Source organism: Theobroma umbraticum, unplaced genomic scaffold, assembly GCF_002168275.2.
Source record: "Theobroma umbraticum cultivar Fairchild unplaced genomic scaffold, ASM216827v3 scaffold_147.0, whole genome shotgun sequence".
Taxonomy (NCBI): domain Eukaryota; kingdom Viridiplantae; phylum Streptophyta; class Magnoliopsida; order Malvales; family Malvaceae; genus Theobroma; species Theobroma umbraticum.
This window is the reverse complement of record NW_018397259.1, coordinates 9,825,872-9,846,775: the sequence shown is the minus strand read 5'-3', so window position 1 is coordinate 9,846,775 and position 20,904 is coordinate 9,825,872. Positions and strand designations below refer to the sequence as shown.

General features: G+C 35.8%; 4 protein-coding genes across 8 annotated transcripts; 2 read left to right on the top strand and 2 right to left on the bottom strand.

Annotated features, from left to right (window-relative positions):
* The first annotated feature begins 270 nt into the window (after positions 1-270).
* Positions 271-3,931, top strand: LOC110415357 (putative protease Do-like 14). 5 transcript variants are annotated; one of them, XM_089783264.1, is made up of 11 exons: positions 271-604; positions 691-793; positions 906-995; positions 1,113-1,292; positions 1,396-1,523; positions 1,745-1,956; positions 2,225-2,306; positions 2,763-2,905; positions 3,202-3,322; positions 3,472-3,564; positions 3,675-3,931. In XM_089783264.1, the coding sequence occupies exons 1-11, from the start codon at positions 590-592 to the stop codon at positions 3,789-3,791; spliced, it is 1,284 nt and encodes a 427-aa protein (XP_089639390.1). In that variant the 5' UTR covers positions 271-589; the 3' UTR covers positions 3,792-3,931. The 5 variants fall into 5 exon arrangements, with proteins under 5 accessions (XP_089639390.1, XP_021282657.1, XP_089639389.1 ...); XM_021426982.2 differs by having other exon boundaries at positions 274-604; positions 900-995; XM_089783263.1 differs by lacking the exon at positions 271-604 and having other exon boundaries at positions 673-793.
* A 2,266-nt stretch (positions 3,932-6,197) lies between these two features.
* On the top strand, positions 6,198-9,841 carry LOC110415070 (autophagy-related protein 18a-like). The gene is made up of 4 exons (XM_021426556.2): positions 6,198-6,994; positions 7,899-8,106; positions 8,383-8,509; positions 8,873-9,841. The coding sequence occupies exons 1-4, from the start codon at positions 6,275-6,277 to the stop codon at positions 8,973-8,975; spliced, it is 1,158 nt and encodes a 385-aa protein (XP_021282231.1). The 5' UTR covers positions 6,198-6,274; the 3' UTR covers positions 8,976-9,841.
* Positions 9,842-10,526: 685 nt separating this feature from the next.
* On the bottom strand, positions 10,527-11,797 carry LOC110414866 (protein SRC2 homolog). Its single transcript, XM_021426274.2, has one exon. The coding sequence runs from the start codon at positions 11,574-11,576 to the stop codon at positions 10,716-10,718; it is 861 nt and encodes a 286-aa protein (XP_021281949.1). The 5' UTR covers positions 11,577-11,797; the 3' UTR covers positions 10,527-10,715.
* A 940-nt stretch (positions 11,798-12,737) lies between these two features.
* On the bottom strand, positions 12,738-19,974 carry LOC110414865 (acyl-CoA-binding domain-containing protein 4). The gene is made up of 18 exons (XM_021426273.1): positions 19,635-19,974; positions 19,202-19,272; positions 18,610-18,673; positions 18,433-18,504; positions 17,917-18,111; positions 17,748-17,825; positions 17,370-17,480; positions 17,122-17,188; positions 16,950-17,011; positions 16,352-16,491; positions 15,759-15,885; positions 15,554-15,668; positions 15,253-15,341; positions 14,618-14,701; positions 14,358-14,546; positions 13,877-14,032; positions 13,743-13,802; positions 12,738-13,377 (listed from the first exon to the last, which is right to left on the bottom strand). The coding sequence occupies exons 1-18, from the start codon at positions 19,797-19,799 to the stop codon at positions 13,192-13,194; spliced, it is 2,031 nt and encodes a 676-aa protein (XP_021281948.1). The 5' UTR covers positions 19,800-19,974; the 3' UTR covers positions 12,738-13,191.
* Between the last annotated feature and the right edge of the window lie 930 nt (positions 19,975-20,904).

Genomic DNA, 20,904 nt, shown 5'->3' with positions numbered 1-20,904 from the left:
ATTATCATATTATAATTTTGTTGTGTTTAGATACGATATTAACAGTTATATGAAAAAATTTAAATATAATATCATTAATTAAATAGATTATAAATATTTTTAATACAAGTGATATTGGACATGAGAAGATTAACTTGTCTATTAAACAAGTCAAACATTAAATTTGATAAAATATATCTCAGGTATATGATATAATAAATTTATTTAAATATAATTAATTTGTTTAAATGAGTATTTTAAACAAATTAAATAAGTTATAGACATTATGCTCAAAATAGATTTGACTTCTTTAAAAAAAATGAAATAGAAATTTATTTTTTATTTTAAATAAAATAAATTCTTGTTACTAATAACTAATTAAATGTAATTAATAAAAATATTACTTTGAGCTCCGTTTTATGCGTCATTGGGCTTTGCTTACAAATGCTTCGTCCCAGCCCAAATCCACATTCTTCGTGAAACTGTTCTCGAACAATTCTGGGCTTTGCTAGGATTTAAGGACTAGCTCCTAGCAAAGCAGTAAAAGAAAAGCAAAGATCGTAGCCAAAGGACAATCCAGGCTCAGGAATTTTGACATTGGAATCTACTAATGATTCGTTTATTGGTAAATTTCAGTCAATCTTTCAGTTGCTAATCGATATTTTTACCTCAAATGACTCAGCACTTCTGTTTATGTGTTCATTTTGTCAGAGAAAAGCCTGCTTTTCTTGTAGCAGAACCTCGGTAATTCGGATCGTTGCCATTGGCACTGCCGGTTCCGGTCTTATTTATTGGAATACGAACCCAGATTCCAGTAAGCTCTCAGTTGCTCGAAAATTGTTTCTTTTTCTTGCTTTATGATTTGCTTTATGTCTTGAGTGCTTCGGTATTCGTATTGCTTACTTTGGGTTGAATTCTAGAAACAGCTGTGAAGCTGTCAATTCCTGCACCATTGCGTGAACACCTTTCAGTTCAATGGCGCCGGTCGTTTCGTTCCTCTGATCATTGGGAAATTGGTTTGTCCTGTTCTTTGCTCTTACATTTAAGTTATCCACATTTTTTTTTCTTTCTTTTAATTTGATTGCCTCTTTTGTTGATTATCTATGTAGCTTATGTTTTGTATGCATTTGTAGGAAATTTGCCATTGTTTTCATCTAGAGTTAGTGCTGCTTCAGCTGGGGATAATACAAAAGAAGGCCCAGTAGCGGTTGGGGATGATAAAAAACCATGTTGTGGATGTTTAAGCAGAGATTCTATAGCAAATGCAGCTGCAAAGGTTGGTCCTGCTGTTGTCAATCTGTCTGTCCCACAAGGTATTGTTTCGAGGCATATTTTGATTTGCATTTTGACCTATGAGCATTTTTTTTTTTATTGAAGAATGATTGCATGGTTTGCTGGTAACTTTTTGTTGTACAGGTATCTATGGGATTACAACTGGAAGGAGTATTGGTTCTGGAACTATTATTGATGCAGATGGTACAATTTTAACATGTGCTCATGTTGTGGTTGATTTTCAAGGCATGCGATCCACAATCAAGGGGAAGGTCAGCTGTTGAAACTGTCATGTGTATGAGAATTTCCAGGTTCAAAAATGCTTGCTGATAGATTGATTTACTTTAGATGATGTCTTGCTTCTCATTGATTGAACTCTAGGAACTGCATTTATGAGTAAGCAGTTGATTTTTATTAGATTTTCTTTTGTGAGGACTGCATTTGATTTCTTGTTTATCTATCTTTTGTTTTGGGATATGATTAATGGCTGCAGGTTGATGTGACTTTGCAAGATGGCCGAACGTTTGAGGGTACAGTAGTGAATGCTGATTTACATTCTGATATTGCAATTGTCAAGATCAAATCTAAAACTCCACTTCCAACTGCAAAATTCGGTTCTTCAAGCAATCTTCGTCCTGGGGACTGGGTGATAGCCATGGGTTGCCCTCTTTCCCTTCAGAATACTATTACAGCGGGTATTGTGAGGTACTTTTTTGGACACTAAATTTGTTTTTTTGGTTTGATGATTTTTATTTAGGATCTTTCAAGTCTATTTTGGAAATTTTGGACTAATAAATTTTTCGGCTATTTCTGTGCTTGGTAGTCAGTTTATTGGTGTTAGTTGATATGGATTTTATGTCCTTCATATAATTTATGGTGAAGGAAAAAGAGACTTTGAATGTGTTATGTTAATTGAAGTTTTCTCTGATTGGCTACTGATATAGTTTTCTGTCTATGTTGCCCCATTGTTTAGTTGTGTTGATCGTAAAAGCAGTGATTTGGGTCTAGGAGGGATGCGTAGAGAGTATTTGCAAACAGATTGTGCAATCAATGCGGTATTCTCTTTGTCTCAGCTTGTGTGCACTAATAAATGTGTTGCAGCTGTGGTTATGAGCATGTTCATTATGTAAATGTGTATGCATTTGGGTGATTCTCATGAATGGTGATTGCCCTTTTGAAAAGTGCAGTACCATTTGAACTGCTGTTGGATTGTGTAAGACTAAATGACGTCGATTTGTTCATTGAAATAGATTTGAAGACATAGTTATGGATATGGTAGAATTGTAGCTTAACATTGTGAAATTGGCCATAAATTTACTCATGTTCATTGGCATGTTTTGTGCTTAGCTCCTTGCTTATAATAGCTTGGTATGTATACTGGATTTTTTAAGGAAAAACAAGGATAAGAACGGCAAGAGATTTTGCTAAAACTAGTTTGTCCTGTTTTGATTTGTACAATTCTGTACCTCTTGTGGACATACTAATCTAATCTCTCTACTCTTCTGGTTAAGGGAAATTCTGGTGGCCCCCTTGTTAATATTGATGGGGAGATCGTTGGAGTTAATATTATGAAAGTGGTAGCTGCAGATGGATTGAGTTTTGCTGTACCGGTTGACTCGGTTTCCAAAATTATAGAGCATTTCAAGAATAGTGGGTATGATCACCTCCTTATTCAACTACTTGGTGAAATACTTTGTGTGTTTATAGTAATGGGCTTATTGATCTTTCCTGACATTGATAGAGCTTACCGCATCTAATGACTCAGGGCAACATATTTAATTCTGCAGCCGAATCTTGTTGCTTGTTATTATATTATATATAATTTTATATAGGACATCAAACCACATGACAAAGTTTTACCCTCTTGATATGTTTACATAGTTAGCTTTCCTCCAAATCTCTTCTGGCTTCAAAGATTATATGCATTAGCCAAATTGATATTTTGAGCAGGAGAGTTATTCGGCCTTGGCTTGGATTGAAAATGCTTGATCTTAATGAGATGATCATTGCTCAGCTTAGAGAAAGAGATCCCAAATTCCCTAAAATTGAGAAAGGCATTCTTGTACCTATGGTATGTTTATGTTAGTTCCTTCCTTCCCTCGTTATTTTCGGTTCTGCTTTTTTCTGCCTTTTTTATTCCCCTGAAATTATTTTTCATTTGCTATCCAAGTAAATCAGATTGACATCTGTATCTTCCCGGTGCTTCAAATTTTTTTCCAGGTAACCCCAGGTTCCCCAGCTGATCTAGCTGGATTCCGTCCAGGTGATGTTGTTGTTGAATTTGATGGGAAACTGGTTGAAAGTATCAAGGAGGTACTTTATTTAAATTGTGTTTTTGCAATACCAACCGCCTTACTTCCCCGGCTAATAGCTCTTATGATTTACATTGAATTTAGACCCTGATGTTTGCAAATCCATGGCAGATTGTTGAGATAATGGATGATAGAATCGGGAAACCTTTGAAGGTTGTTGTGAAAAGAGCAAATGATGAAGAGGTGATGTTGACTGTGATCCCAGAGGAGGCCAATCCAGATTTGTGAGAGACTGTAATTCATCTCTATGTTAATTGTTTTTTTACAGATTTTGATAAAGAAAGCAATAGAGAAAAAACACTGGAAAGTCAATTGTATGCATTTGATTCAAACTTTGGGCAGGATCATAGATATGATTGCATTTGTATTATCCTGCTATAATTTTGATGGGTTTAGGTAAGATATTAACAGTTATATAAAAAAAAAATACAAATACAATAAAATTAATTAAACAGATGATGGATGTGTTTATCATAACAGATATTCGATACAAGGAGATTAATGTCTATTAAATAAGTCAAGACTAAATTTTATAAAACACTATATGATTATGATATAATAAATTTATTTAAACACAATTAATATGATTAATTTATTTAAATAAGTATTATAAGTAAATTAAATAAGTTATAGACATTTTGTTGAAAATAGTTGAGTTATTTAAAAAAATTAAAAAAATTATTCTTTTATTATTTTAAGTGAAATTTATTGATTAATCAAATGTGGAGTGCAGACTTTCATCATATTATTCAGGAGTAGACAAGACATTTTTTCTGATTGACAATTATATAAAAAAATATTAAAATTTAACTCAAATCCTAAATTAGTCATAAAGTGAGTTAGTAATTTTGTTTCTTTTCCTATATATATATATATATATATATATATATATATATATATACATATGACTTATACTAACCTCCCAATGCCTACTTTAACAAGTCTTTAATTGCTCTAATTACATCTAGGTTAGGGCAAGGATGAGTACGGTGACAACCGATTCCCTGAACCACTGCCTTATTATTATATATATATATATGTATATGACTTATACTAACCTTCCAATGCCTACTAACAAGTCTTTAATTGCTCTAATTACATCTAGGTTAGGACAGGATGAGTACGGTGACAACCGATCCNTAACCATTGCCTTATTATCAATTTGTAATTTAACTTTGCGGAAGCCTCTTTCCCATGCCAACTGGAGACCGTTGTAGAGCCCCCACAACTCCGCTCGGTAGGCTGAACTTGTCTCTAGCTTGCATGCATATCCCACTAGCCAACTACCATGTGTGTCTCTCAAAACTCCCCGGTAGAAGCAGTCCTTACTGCACTCTTGTAGGCCCCATCCGAATCCATCCCACTAGGATTTTCTTCGTCGACTCAATCCCCCACTTGGCAATGGATGGGTTGTCCATGTGTTATGATATCACAGCCATGCTTTTGATTATACTCAATTGGCCTTCTATGGAGGGTTCACAACCTTCAAATATAAACAAGTTTCGCCATTTCCAAATGTACCAGCAAGCTATAGCAAAAACAATGTTCCAGGGGGCATCAAATGTGTAGAGATGCTGAAGACTAAGGTTCTTGGACATCCAATCGAGTAATGGTGCTTGGAAGAATTCATTAATAACCATTTGAGGTAGTATGCGCCTCCAAAGAGCCTCTGCTACAGAACAATCTCTAAGCAAGTGAAGGCATGTTTCCTCTACACCATGACAATGAGGACATGACGCATCTGATGAAAGCCTGCGTCTAACTCTTTCTGCATTTGTCAAGATGCGTTTATTCAAACAAAGAAATAGGAAAAAACAAATTCTCTAAGGACCTTTCCAATCCCAAGCCAGGTTCCACATATTTTTGTTCTCTACTTGACTAGAAACAGCGAAGCCCCCTAAATGTTCATATGTTGAAGAAATAGTAAACTATCCATAGGAAGAAAGAGTCTAGTAAGACATATCTGATGAAACCGATAAGGTGGGGGAATAATGTAAAGGATTTGATTCACCATTTCGACTGGTAGAATAGCTATTAACCTCTCTTTGTTCCAATTTTCATTAAGTATGATATAATTTTTTATTCGTATATTTGAATTTGACATGAAACTTGTTTCTGTTACAAAATTGATCAATAATATTTTACCTACTCAAATATTGATCCAAAACTTAACGAGAGTATCGTCCCAATTGACCATCTCACATGTTTTATTATTTTAATTGTGAATCAAGTAAATTATTATTATTATTAATTAATTAATTAAAATATTATTTTTTAAAAAAATTATTGATTATTTTATATTGACGTAAAATTGATGTGAAGAATGAAAATATTATATGATGATGTTATTATGTTATTTTAATATGTTATGTTAAAATAATAAAAATAAGTTTATTAAATTTTTTAAAATTAATTTATAAAATTTTTAAATATTATGTCTAAATTATATTATAAATATGATAATTTAATTAATTAAACAAGTATAATTTTTATAGAAACGAAACATCTCGTCTTAATCTCAAATTCCCTTAATTAAACTCTTCTTTGATTATTAATTTATTATTAAATATGATAATAAAACAAAAGGAGATAAATATTAAACCTCAGAGAAGGTAAACATATAAATGCCTCAAACTTGTACGTCAATTTTCTCTAATTTGCTTTTCCTTTTGATAAGTCCTTCCTACCAGTCCCCACCTTTTCCCTCCCTCATGTCCTCCTCCGGCGAGACCCTTCCGCAAACCGACCCGGACTCGTCTCCGGGTACAACCCAAGCCCGGAACCAGAACCCATTAACCATCCACCACGTCTCCTTCAACCAAGACAACACCTGCTTCTCCGCCGCCACCGACTGCGGCTTCCTCGTTTTCAGCACCGACCCTTACGGCCCTCAATTCCGTCGCGACTTCAACGCCGGTCTGTCCCTCGTCTCCATGCTCTTCCGCTTCCAACTCTTTGCCCTCGTCGGCTCCTCTCCCTCCCCTGCCGCCGTCAACACGAACGCCAACACCAAAGCCCTCCTTTGGGACGACAACGTCTCCCGCTGCGTCGGCGAGCTGTCCTTTCGTTCCCCAATCCGCTCCCTCCGCCTCCGCCGCGATACCATCGTCGTTGCCCTCCTCCACAAAATCTACGTCTACAACTTGTCGGACTTCAAACTGTTGCACCAGCTGGAAACGACGTCGAATCCAAAGGGCTTGTGCGAGGTTTCGCAGGTGTCTGGACCCATGGTGTTGGTTTGCCCGGGGCTGCAGAAGGGAGCAGTGAGAGTAGAAAATTACGGGAGTAAAAGGACTACATTTATAAATGCTCATAGTTCGAACATCACGTGCTTGGCTTTGACTTATGATGGCAGGGTCTTGGCCACTGCTAGTGCTAAAGGAACTTTAATTAGAGTTTTTAATGCTTTGGATGGGACATTGATTCAAGAGGTAAGATGATAATTAGTACTGCCTGACTATGATTTTCATCGAAGGATTTTATCTGTTAAGTTAGTTAGCCGCCTCCTTTCTGTCTTTAAAAATTAAATATGAATTTTGATGTTATTTTAACTCGCGAGTAAACATGGAGTAACATTAAGAAGTGTAGTATGTGAATTGGTTTTGAATTTTTTTCCTTTTAAGGAGTAGATGTGTGGGTGTTTAAAGGATGAGTGTTAAAAGGTTGGTTTCAATGTAGGGATTAATGGACTACTTAGTTTTAAAATTGACAAGAAGATTTTTTGAAAATAGTGTTTGATGTTAACATCTTGTAGAAATAATTAGTCAAAGCTCAATGTTGAAGCACAGTTCGAAATTGAATGATTGAATGTCTGAACTAGAGGAATGAGAATGAATGTGCGAGTAGCTTGTATGGAAGGGGGTGGAGGCTTGGGGGGAAAAGGGTTCTGTTGTTGATTACAAAAGGAAAATTTAATGGATTTGAAGTCATGCTTCAAAACCTTTAGACTTGGCTAAAATTACTGCCTACATTAGAAGCTGTTTTCGATGCCACAGAATTGTCATATAGTGTTCTTTCTGGATGGCTTGTTGTTTTTGATGACCTTGATTTGTTTTTGGCAACTATGGAGGCAAGTTTTGTTTTTTTCTTCTTTCATTTTCCTCTTGTTAAGATCCACAAATCTTCTGCAGGATTTCTCATTTGGACTTTTTTAAAAGTTTTGGGCAAGTGATGAGTGGTTTGTCGGGATTTTGTAGGTTGTTCATTGAGATTCTTTGAATTGTTTGTTATTTTCCTGCTTGCAAGTTATCTATGATTTTATTTGGGGTAATTTCTGGCAGCTGGAGGTTTTTGAGCAATCTATACATTAAGTTCACAACTTGGTGCTTAATGCAGGTAAGGAGAGGGGCAGACCGAGCAGAGATATTCAGCCTTGCTTTCTCTTCCACTGCCCAGTGGCTAGCTGTCTCAAGTGACAAAGGAACGGTCCATGTCTTCAGCCTCAAGGTTGATTCTGTAGTTTTAGGGAATGATGGGTCAAGCAGTGCATCTGAATCACCTCTTTCTAATCAATCAGCTTTATCATCCCTTTCTATTTTAAAAGGTACAGCCCTCTGCTTTTTACTTCCTTTTAGTTGTGTGAACATTCAACTAGGGATTGAGTAGAAACTAGAGAGTTTTTAACCTTTTTGACTTAGATCTAGTTTTGAACTTTGGCTTTATGGATTACTGAATTTGGTGAAGCATAGATCAAGAACTACATGCATGAAGGGAGTGCTTGACATACAAGCCTATTATTCCTCAATTGCTCCCACTTTATGTTTATGAGGGTTGGCTGTTTTTATCTGTCAAGCTTATTTGAGGTTTGTGACTTTTGTAGGTGTATTGCCAAAGTATTTCAGCTCAGAGTGGTCAGTGGCTCAATTTCGGCTGCCTGAAGGCACACACTACATTGTTAGTTTTGGACAACAAAAAAACACAGTCATGATTATTGGCATGGATGGAAGGTAATTGAGAATACATGGTGTTTAGGATTTTTTTTTTGTTGTTATTGACTGATGCTTGTTTAATTCACTGTATCAGCAGGCTGGGCTAATGACATAGATTGTTACCCAGCATATGGTACTTTAATGGTTATTTGCCTAAAATTATCGACAAAGTCTGGATTTTACATGTTAAATGATTCTGTTGGCACATCAACATGAATATTCATGGCTCTGTCATGTCGTTGAAGTTACTGTAATTTTGATTTTCATATGTTACTCAGGTGGCTCTAAAGGCCTCTTCAGTTATCCTTAGTCCATGAGACTTCTTGATTGGTCAGAACAGTCTAACATGAATAGTTTTGTTTCGTTATCTTGTTAATGCAGCTTCCTTCGATGCAAGTTTGACCCAGTGAATGGTGGACCGATGTCTCAACTTGAAGCTCACAATTTCTTAAAGCCAGAAGAAACATTTTCGAAGTCAGACTGAAGATACTATTAAGAGGAAAACTTCAACTGTAAAGAACAGATATAGGGTGTATATATCAAATGTAAATGAAAGTAAGTTAGCTTTCAGTCTTGGTCTTGACTTTTACTGGCCATAAGAATCGATAATCGTTTGTCTCAATACTGTCACTAACAGCTTGAAAATTTTCCAAATTGGTCATACTTTCCATTCTAGTTTACCTGATTAATGAAGATGACAAAGTCCTGTTATGTGATGGACAAATATTGATATGTTGACGAAGAAAAGCTGGTTGCCCCTTAGTTTATATCTTGTTCTTGGATCAGGTAGAAGAAAAAGGCCTGCTGTTGATAAAGGTTGCTTCAAGTACATTAAAGAACTTGTGCATAAACCTTAGAAAAGTCTGGGTACTATATACTCGAACAAGTTCTTTTACTTTTATTTTGAATCAATGAAGTTTTTCGGATTAATGATAATATAATTACTGTTAGATTTGATGCAACTTCTCTTTTTGCATATGACCTTACTAGTTAATGTGATCAAGGAAAATGACCTTGGAAACACATTATCTTATATTAGTTTTCGGCCCAATGACTTTGGTTTTGGGTGTTTCAAACCAACATGAAAACTTCAAGGTGCCTATCCGATTCTCTGAAGAATCATTGACGGGAACTTCAATGAAATCGGATTCTTCATGTTCATCATCAAGAAGGAGATGTTCCATGGGCAATCTAACTAAAGCAATGTCTTTGTTGTTCCTGAGGAGCTTCCAGGATTTGAGTTTGATGTGCAAGAAGTATTCAGAATCAGGGGCAGTATGGATTACAAAATCATCAATTATCCCATACTCCACCCTGAAATTCCATGTAAAATCAGCTTCACCACCAGCTCTTCTTGAAACCGGATTGGATTTTCCGGTTTTGCCTTGGGAGTCTTGGGAGTGAAACCTATACATAGACGTTTGATTCATCTATTAGACCTTGAGCAGAAACAACTGTAAGATAAAACTTTCGACACTTCATTGTTCAGGTGATACCGAAAATGAACATAAATTTAATTAAATCAAAACATGTATATAAATTTTTATTATCAAATTTAATTTTGTCATTTAATAATCTTAACGCGTGTTAATGTATGCATGTAAATACAATATTTATTGTAAAAAATTAATACAAGCATGTCACCGAATATTTGACATCTTTTTTACATGTATTGTGTTCATATATCCATTCTTTGAAATTAAAAGAAGATTCTTCGAAATTAAAGGAGATTAATTAAGTGAAGAAAAACAACAAAATCTTCATAGGTTGGCTGGTCTACTAAGAGTATGTATAGTAATTAACCCTTTATTATTCTTTTGTCCTTATCCAGAAATGGAAATAGCAATTGGTCAAAACATTGAACAAATGAAAGTTGATTTTGGTAAGACAATATCTAGAAGATTTGGAGCATATTGAACAAGCCCTTGTCATGCTTGTAACTTGAAATGATTCTCTGCCTTTTTGTAGTGGTATTTGTTTTCTTGTATTAGTTTATAGGGAATAAATGCTTCAAACCATTTGTTAATGACAAAAATGAAGATTAAAGGTGATGATTCCATACATGAAAGAATAAATTCAATCTTCTATCAAATCCAAAAGCAACAAAATCAGTGCCCTCGAGAACATTGCAGAAAAGTTGCAATTGATTACACTCAACTCAAACCCATGATTGATCCACATTTACAGTCTCAACAACCTAAAGAGCAGAAAGAAAAGAGATGAATTAGAAATCAAAATCAAGCCCATCTTCAATACCAGCCTCATAAGCATCTCCAACCATATCACCAAGCAACATTCCACCCAACAATCCACCAGCCAACCCCAAACCCAACCCTGCTCCCATGCCACTCTTCTTGGGCTTTTGCGGCTTCTGCACTGGAGGGTAACCATATCCACCCTGAGCTGCAGGAGGATATCCTGGATATCCATAAACTGGAGCGGGATATCCATACGGTTGATATGCACCACCTGGTGGAGGATAGGGGTAGCCTGCCATGCCATGGGGCGGTGGTGGATATGCTCCTGCCGGAGGAGGAGGAGGGTGTCCAGAGCTTGGTCCTGGATAACCAACCGGTGGCGGTGGATAAGCCATGGCTGGCTTCTCCCCATGTTTGTCTACGTACATGGCTTCAGCCCCTGGAACTTGAGGTTGCGAAACAGGTTTGCTGAACTTCTCTCCAAACTTGTAAGAGAAATCCAGGACACCCTTTGCCTTGCCGTTAGGCAACCTCACGCTGTAGCTCACGTTCTGCTCAACCTTCTCGTCCCCGTTGTTGTGATCGAGCAGTTCCTTGATGGGCACTTGGACAACACCGATATCTTTGTCTCCAAGCTGACGTTCGGATTTCAGACGGAACACGAGGCTAAGCCGGTTCTGTCGGGCTGCAGCCTCGTCTACGGTGAACCTCATGGTGTAATTCCACTTGGGGTTGGAGCCACAGTCTTTGTCGACAGGAGTCTTCTGCGACGTACGATGATCGCCATTGATTGAAACCACAGCATACACGTCCATCTTGGTGAATAGATTGACCTCCTTCAGGTCCTTGCCTGAGATAAGATTGATCTCCAAAGGCCTAAACTCCATGTTATCTTCTACCAAACGAAAAAGTCGCACAGAGAATGAGATTTCCGTTGAGAATTCAATAGAGGGTTTTTCAACAGATTCTGAAACTTGGGTTTGGATCGAAGAGGCGAAAGGATATATATATATAAAGGGAGAGATTTAGGGGGAAGAAAACAGAAAAGGAAAGAAACAGGAAGGATCGGTGGCTTGAAACCGCCTCCAGGGGAGATTTTATTGCTAAGGAAAAGAGTTTTCGGGTGGGAACTAGAATATATTCTCCGCGTCTATTAGATATGCTCGTACTAAATTCTTTAATTTTTTTAAATTTAACATAAAATATTATCTTAATTTTCATGAAAATTATAAAAAAAAATAGATAAGAATAATTTGATTTTAGGTCTTTTTAGTTAATTAATTGAATTAAAAAGTAGTTATTCAAGGGTGGAGGAACAATAATTTGGGTCAAAAGCGTTTACATTATGAGGTGTGATGCAGGGAGGTGGCTGAGACGCGTAGGAGGCGTGTGGTTTGGAGCTGTATTTACTATGCATGCATGAATTGCTTCCAGAGGAATTAATTCCTTGTCGTGTTAATTTTGGCCTTTAGGATTTATCAAAAGCAAACACGAACTTTATCCTTCAGGGTTAAGGAAGTGATGTTATCTAATCGGGTCGGGCCTGAGATGGGGCTTTAGCGCAGACCATGGGTTGGGTCACAACAGACTCTGTAGAGAATGGCTGTTATTTATTTTGGTTCTATTAGAATACTGGGCTAGGGCTCCAATTACATCAAATACCTTAGACAAAAACAGATACAACGATGGGTCAAAGACACAATTCCAGTTCAAATGATTCAAAGGTAATTCTGAATCTCAATTTTATATCCAACAAGTCACAAATTCGATCCCCTTGAATCCGAGAGAGAAAGATTAAGTAAAGACTACGATACCACCAACAAAATATAAATGAAATCCACCGATAAGCCATAAAAAATATAAGAGAGAGTTTAAAATTTTATCCAATCAACTTAACTTCTTTTTTTTATTAAATAAAATATATATTATTATTAAAATTTAAAGTAAAGGCACGAAATCATTTTTAACCCATACATAACTCAAGTAACTTTTTAAATTCAATTCAAAAGATTAAGAAAGAAGTCTCAAAATATTCCAGTGAACAGCCATATTGAAAATGTCAAACTCCCCGTTGATATTCCCTAGTAGTAGTACATAATACCAAACATGATCAAATTCTCTCGAATTAATATCACATCAAACCATATCCTCACAAAATTTGCTGGCAAACAATAGAACCCTATATGCTTTTTCACTCAAGTACCATACTCTTTGAATACAAATTCTGATAAGAATTTTGGTAAACAGAAAAATGTATTGCACCAACAGCCATATGTAAACTGTATAATAAACTGAAACTATAATCTACGAGACATATGTATTCATGCAAAAACGCCGGGAGGGGTCTCCCATTCAAGCCTAAACTAGATATCTTATTTCCCATCGAAGAAAGAACCTTGGTTAAGTAAATAAAAAAAAAATATTTTGACCCAAAAATTTTATCAATGAGAATAAATCTAGCGATCACTATTTAATTAGGGCTTTCGATTGAATTTTCAGGCATCAGGCATCGTCAGCAGCGTTTTGTGGAGGGCTTCCTGAAAGCCAACCCCATACGCCACCTGAGCCCTGCCTCTTTGCATTTAAGGCGGCTTGTTCAGATGCAGCTTTTTGTCGCTGCAGAAGTTCGAGTTCCTTTTGTAGTGTTTCCATCGTCTGAAGCTTCTGCCGCAGCTCTGCAACATCAACCTGTTGATTCGAGAGGATTAGACAACGGTTAGAGTCGGACTAGCCCTTGTATAAACTAACTCTTAACAGTAGTAATTAAAACAGTCTGCATAAACGCATGATCGTGAAGTAAACCGTGACACCCTATCTTCCAAATAAATTCATACTAAAAATTAAGTTCGAGCATATTTCGAATTCAACTGGAATGCACCATGATGTATTTGTGAACCTTACCTGCTTTTAAATTCTCATTTTACAGCGTTGGAGAATGGTTGCATTAAAGGAAATCAGAGTTTGAATGCCCATTCAAAAGGGAGAATCCATTGCAAAAAAACAGATAATATTCCATTATAAGCAATAACTTTGTTCTCTTGATTTGAACATACCTCCAATTTGAAACATCTTGACTGCTCGGCAGCTAGTTGACCACGTACAGATTGGAGCTCCTAAGATATAGAAAAATTTTAGTGAGAAACAAGTCTAACCTAATACACACCACTGTTGCCAAACAAGAAATTACCTTGTACAAGTCTGTGTTTCGAGCCTCAGCTTCTGCTAGTTCTTGCTTTAGCTGGAGAGACTGCAACTTCTCCTTGTTGAGTGATGATTCCAGCTCTTCCTTCTCCGCCTTGAGTGTTGCTATAACACGCTCACTGGTCTCCTCACCTTTGGATTTCTGCACACACTCTAAACTTAAGCAGAAGAAATAAATTGGCAAATATGACAATCTGTATGTAAAAGAGTAAATAACTTATAAATAAACTAATAATTCACTACAAAGTGGCAACCTCAAGAATAGATAAAAGTTCTGCAGAGGTCAAAAGTAATATGAATGTTATGAAGTATATATATTAAATCCATTATATCAGACACATACAACGAAAGCATTCAAGACATATGTAAAGCACGCATGTACTTTATAACAGAAGATTTCAGCCAGCAGATTTTCAATGAACTTAAATGGAATTGAATGGTAAATGCAATATCAAAATATTACATACCATGGGCTCCGAGTCAACATTATCCATAACAATTTCTCGTATTTTTCCTTCTTGACCAACTTCAAACTCAGACTCCAAATCTCTGGTAGGATTTGTGGCATTATGCACTGCAGAAACACTATCAGGAACAGGAGCCTCCATTATCTTTGATTGCAAGGTTGACTTGTGACTTGGCTTAAGAACATTAACCTAGCAGCAAAACATAAAAGATCAAACAAAAACATAAACTCATATACAGAAGAGGCTAGAATTGTTTGTACCTCACTGTTGTAACGCCCATTATATCCTCCAAAAGATATAAGTATATCTTCACCATTGAAGGAGCCCACAACCAGACTCAAGCCCTGCAATAATAGACCAGCAGATAGTAATTTCACAACTTCAATCACTGGAGCAGAAGTTATCTGCTATTTATAAAGACTGATAGACCAGAACTATATAAATTGTTCAATGTTAACACGTGAGTGTTACATACAAAAAAAGATAAAAAAAAAGAACCTCTTTTCTCCATGACTTAATAAAGTATTGACATTCCTCTTGAAGAGATACAGAGCTTCCAAAGTTTCAACTATTTCCATGGAACGATTTATTAAGTTTAAACCGATGAAGATGATGAAGTTAATTGATAAGAATGAACATGATGAAAAGTTATTAAAGACAATCCAGTCAAATGATCATAGTAATTACAAAGAAGCACAACGTCATATGCAGAAAGTCCACTTTATTTACATGCATCTTTCTATCATCTCTTGTTGAATTGACACACAGAAGTTTTAACATTACAGCATTTCTTATACATACAAATACCAATATGCATATGATTATGCAATCCAAATAGAGATTGCCGCATGGGTAGCATTTTAAAGGCAACAAGCATCTGTAAAATGTAAAATACCTCACTAGCAAGAGGAACACGTCCTTGAACTGATGTCACAACTGACCATACGAGGGTGGACATATTAAGGACGACAGTTTCTGATGCCCCTGCAAGAAGAGAATAGGACAAACAATAAACATTAAGCAGTTGTAATAAAAGTATTCTTTTTCACACAACCAACAGATCCCACCTAGCTGTTTCTAATCTTCATACCAAACTGACAGTTCAATAACACCAAAACTAAGCATGTACTGGGGGGTCTAGGTCCAAGGAACAATAATAAAAATCTTCTATTTGATTTTTGAAGTGAGTCATTTACCGCTTTTATTGTCTCCACCGCCAGCAATAAACCAGTTCTCCCCAACTGTCACACCTGCATGACCAGCTCTAGGAGTTGGTATCTCACCTTGTTGTGTGGGTCTTGACCATTCCATCTACAAATCCAAATACATTAAAGATAGAGATACTGATTCCTCATACAAGTACATGCAAAATGCAAAAACCCAAAAGAGCAATTATCTTACAGCTTGCAAATCAAGGACATGCAAATCATTGAAGCAAGTAGCATGTGAGCCCCCACCAAAAATAAGAAGGTAACGCTCTGCATGTACCGCCGCAGCATGATCAGATCTTGGTGATGGAGGTACCCCCCTGCATGACAATGAAGATAAACAAATATTAAAAGTTACCAAGGAAAATAAATTTAAAATGACACTCTTCCAATCTATAACATGATTGGGTATGAGGGGTTACTCAAAATAAAGTGCAATATAAGTATTATATGAGTCTTTTACTTCATAAATGTCCAAATGCAATCAGGTTATTAATTCAATTTTGATCACAGGCAAATCTTGTGAACTAGATTGAAATCTGGTATGATAATTGAACCTTAATAAGGATAAAATTAACAATGGAGAAGGCTGATTGTGCATGCAACAACACCCTAGTTCAAAGCCAGCTCTTCAGATTTGGAATGCAGCAAATGTGATTTCAATTACAATCTAAGTGTTAAAGGCTATAGAAGGACTGCACCACATCCTTAACAAAAGAATTCAGACATCGACTAACATGTCTGAAGGGATAGTGAAAGAATAAAATTGCCAAAAAGTAATCTTACACAGCATCAATTTCATCCCAGGTCATAGTTTCGAGATCAAGTATATATAGATCATTCAAGAGTGTTCGCTTTGCATCCTGTCCACCAAATATCACTAAGGTTGTTCCAACAAGGGTCACAGATTGACCTCCGCGAGAGACCTGCAAGGTAATCACATAAGTTAGGGGGGAAAAAACTCATAACAATGTTGGGGGAACATATTCAGGAAAATCATAGAAGCTACCATGGGGAAAATAATGGGGAATGAGCATATATAAGCACACATGCAATCGGCAATTTTGCCTTAACAAGTTTTAGCTCCAGCCATATTCAAGCATACCAATATGTTTAAAAATTTTCAGCTAAACATTGCCCAGCAATCAACATTTATGTATTAGGTTTTCAGTTTCTTAATTACCATATTCAACAGAACAAGGAAGATCAATCCCACCAGCAGCTGCTATTTAAGAGACATTGAAAAACCAAAGCCTGGCCTAATTCTTTTGTGAACAAAAGCACAAACCATGAACCCCGTAAAATTATCTAAATTTAGGTTGTTGATATTTTTGGGTTGATACAGGGGAAAGAGAGGTAGTTAAGAGGAAGAACAGATAAATACCGGTGCTTTGCCATAAGTCTTTAACATTGACCATGTACCAGTTTGCATATCAAATGCCTTCACTGCCATAAGCATACAGACCAATAAAATAAACCATCAAAAAGAAAGGAGGCAAAAGAACAATAGAACCCTCAACTTATTGAAAATTGTTATACGGGGTGGAAACAAGTACCGTGGATAGTTTCAGAAGGATCCTTTGTATGGCCAGCAATTGAAAGAAGCTTGTTCTCCCAAGGTATCTATGGGGAAAAATAGAAGGGAGAGAGAGAGAGTTAAATAATATAACTGTAGAAAGACAATTAGCATCAATACAAGAATTTTCAGCAAACAAATACCAGAGAAATGTGCATATTTTTCATTAGAGAACTTTGCTTCTGAGAAGTCAAAGGGAAACAAAAAGAAACTCAGTTCTCTACTAACCAATGAATGACCAGCGCATGGGGCTATGTTCACTGGAGATGGCGATTCCACTGACTCAGGTCCAACCTTAGCATCAATCTTTGACCAAGTCCAACTTCTCAAATCTAGAACCTGTATCAATCCTCAGATTAGGGGGAAAGCTACCATGTATAGTTATACTGATGCATGAGTATACAAACAAGAATCTAAGGCTCATTAAGACTACAGAATTAGATTAGAGTTTTCCAGCAATGGCCTGGAAACTGAGAATTACAATTTAGTAATACTTCATTTGACGTCTAAAATCATACAGCATACTGAATTGTATTGTGATATTACAAAAATAACGACATGGCATAAAGCATGTGTGTTGCATGTTGAGGTAAATAATTTACTTACATGAAGGTCACTTAGGTAACGACCATTGTGGTTTCCACCAAATATATACATCTTATCCTGAACAACTGCTGCTCCATGCTGGCAAACAAGAGCAAAAGTTCTTTGGGTGAGGTAAAAGGGCAAGATGAAGAAGAAAGGACCGGCATTTAAATGAGAGAGATGTCAATACCTCATATCGGGCTTTAGGAGGCTGACCAGTTATTGGAGGTGCAATCCATTGATCATATACAACAACAGAACCAAGGCCTTCTGATACAACATCTTTGTCCTGAGTTTCCATCAGGCTTCCATTTTCAGCAGAAATGGTCTTTGTCTCAGCAAAAGAATTCCCATTCTCGGTGATAGGCTCAACTTTTGAATTATGCTATGAACATGCAAACAAGTTGAGAAGGTAAAAGTGAGTACAAGGAACAAAAAGTCACCTCCGATTAAGCAACTTGGCTTCTCTCCTTCAAATTTTGAGTACAGACTGATAAGAGAACAGTACATACACCAAATGAAAAATCAAATTGAAGTATCTGAAAATTATGGTGTAAAACTTGTTTAAAAGTTGAGAACAAGCTCTGAAACATACTTAGATGCCCTTGAAATGGTAAAATACCCCCAATCAAAACAGTGAAAATAACAGACCATGGGAAATGGTAAAAACACACAACCAAAACTGCGGAAATAAAAGCTTACTTACATTCATTTGTACATCTATAACAGGCTCCGAAACAGAGTTAGATGCCCTTGAATACCATCCTGGTTCTTCTTCCTGAACAAGAACTCAAAGAACAAGGAATAAAATAGTAAATAATTATATAAAACCAAATTGATTCATATACATACCAAAAGTCCGGAAAATGTCATTGGCCTATACCTCCAATATTTTCACAAAGAGACGCATAGCCTCTGTAGAAACCATGTTTCCAAGCTGCTGCCAGCTGCATTAACAATAAAAAGCAGAGAAGGACACTTATCAAAAAGGAAAAAAGAAAAATAAAAGAAAATATCATATACAACATCCATCTGACCTATAATTAATTGCTTTTGACCACCTAAATCCTTGTTTTATACATATATGAAAGCTTGCATATACGGAAGATGGAAATTGGACCAACCTAGACCACACGGATATAAACTACACAGAAGTGCTTCTCCATAATTTTCTCCACTAATTGAGCAATACAAACTATGCAGAACAGTGTGCAGGCATCACCAACTATTGAAACAACTAAAAAATGTCCAAACTACACATGTAACTGGACCCTAATATCGGAAACGATCCATTCACATCTCCCCGAATCAAAGTTCCTATCATCAACCCCGCATTTGAGCACATGGATTACCAAACCAAAATAGCCAAGCATAAACACACACGCACACATATATATCAAATTAACCAGCAACATAGAACAAGAAGAAGCACCAGAAATTAAAATTACACGGCAGCAGCAAATGAGCTTGCAGACCTTTTCCATTTGCTTTGTTCCACAGGACTCCACGAACTCGGTTTCGGAACATTACAAGGACCTACAGTAGCCTGTAAATCACATAATAACGTGGAAAATTAGTAAGGTAACGACACATGATTCTTCCTATTTCAAATAAATAAATAATTATTCGATTTAATTAAGAGATCAACATTCGAATTGCTTTAATTTCAGAGTGTAAAACCAGATCCACCTAAATTACACTCAAAAAGCTCCCAAAAACATACGAATTATATACAAAAGCAATTGAATATACGAAATCGTTAGCTGAAATCAAATAAACGTAACATTGCTGCAAAATGCAATAAAAATAAAGAGAAATCAGCAAAAAAAAAAAACAAATCGCTGTCGCATCGGAGAAGGCTGGATCCAATGAATATAGAGAGAGGGAATTGAGAATGGTGAAGTTTACCTGCTGGTACAATGCGTAGAGGATCAAAGCGACGTCGTTGGAGAACCTGGAGCTGATGTCTTTGTTGTTGGAACTGGGAGATCCGTCGAAGCCAGCGTAGGAAGCCGCCGCGTAGAATCGCTCCGGGTACGCGAGGCCAGAGCTTGCTCTCGCCATCGTCGCCATTTTCTTTATCTTCTCTTCTCCTCTGTGTTTGTCTCGCGGATTTAGATTTTGAGCTGAGAATTTATATATTGGTATCAGATTTGTGAGAAATTTAAGACTCGAGGAATGGTGTTTTTTTTTTTTCTTTTTTTCTGAGTGAGAAAATGTTAAAGAAATATAAGGTAGTTCTGAAGGAGGTGTTTGGCTGTAGGGATTGGAAGTTTGGATCTTACCCTTTTCATTTTTTTTTCAAAGAATGACAAATTTCACTTATACCTCTTATAGTTTTATTTATTTCATATGTACCCCTGTAATTTTTTTTCGTAATACTATTTTTTAGATATCATTTTTCTCAATTAGCATTCAATAGATAACTTCATGAACTAAAGGGGGTTAAGTTATTAATTTTGTGTAATAAAATTATAAAATTACCCTTAAATATGAATAAATAAATTGACTTTTTGCAAAAGTAAAAATCATTTATAAGGTGTTAATTGAAAGAAAAAATTCATTAGATGCTAATTAGAAAAAAATTATTAAATGTTACGTAAAAATGGCTAAAATCATAAGAAGTATAGATAGAGTTAACCCTTAAAAGAAAATGATTAAAATAAAGGGAAAATTATATAAACCAAAAAGGGAAGAGAAAAAGTTCAATAATCAATGTGTCTAAATTGAAATTTGAAGATTACAATAATTGCACTTACGTCCCTTCAAAATCTAATTAATTTCGAAACAGTTCTTAAAGATTTTTTGTTCTTACAATTAGGTTTTGGATTCATCGACATTACGGTGCATACGTGTTTGATAATTATAGGTTTTTCTGAATTATTATGTTTCAAGGGCATCTGATCAAGTTTAGTTTTTCTTTTTTTAATTATTTTCTAGATGAAATGAATAAATTACAATGTAAATTTTTCCTTCATTTTCAAAATTAAATGTGAAATATTAATTTTGAAACTATAAATGTAATTTTCAATATCAATCATGCATTTATTAAATGAATAATGGAATATGTAAGAGCAAATTCAATTTTTAATGTACAATTTTTTTTAGATTGAAAATATTTCTAAATGTAATAATATCTTTGAATGCAACAATTTTCCAACAAGAAAGAAAGCATATG

Bases quoted from the DNA above. Each gene is read 5' to 3' on its own strand.
- LOC110415070 (XM_021426556.2), top strand. From the start codon at position 6,275: ATGTCCTCCTCCGGCGAGACCCTTCCGCAAACCGACCCGGACTCGTCT. The intron at 6,995-7,898 runs GTAAGATGATAA...TGCTTAATGCAG, and splicing joins ATGGGACATTGATTCAAGAG to GTAAGGAGAGGGGCAGACCG. The intron at 8,107-8,382 runs GTACAGCCCTCT...TGACTTTTGTAG, and splicing joins ATCCCTTTCTATTTTAAAAG to GTGTATTGCCAAAGTATTTC.
- LOC110414866 (XM_021426274.2), bottom strand. From the start codon at position 11,576: ATGGAGTTTAGGCCTTTGGAGATCAATCTTATCTCAGGCAAGGACCTG.
- LOC110415357 (XM_089783262.1), top strand. From the start codon at position 673: ATGTGTTCATTTTGTCAGAGAAAAGCCTGCTTTTCTTGTAGCAGAACC. The intron at 2,906-3,201 runs GTATGATCACCT...TATTTTGAGCAG, and splicing joins GAGCATTTCAAGAATAGTGG to GAGAGTTATTCGGCCTTGGC. The intron at 3,565-3,674 runs GTACTTTATTTA...AATCCATGGCAG, and splicing joins TGGTTGAAAGTATCAAGGAG to ATTGTTGAGATAATGGATGA.
- LOC110414865 (XM_021426273.1), bottom strand. From the start codon at position 19,799: ATGGCGACGATGGCGAGAGCAAGCTCTGGCCTCGCGTACCCGGAGCGA. The intron at 14,547-14,617 runs GTACAAACAATT...TTTTGCTGCTAG, and splicing joins ATGGGCGTTACAACAGTGAG to GTTAATGTTCTTAAGCCAAG. The intron at 14,033-14,357 runs GTATGTAATATT...GAGTGTGTGCAG, and splicing joins ATGTTGACTCGGAGCCCATG to AAATCCAAAGGTGAGGAGAC.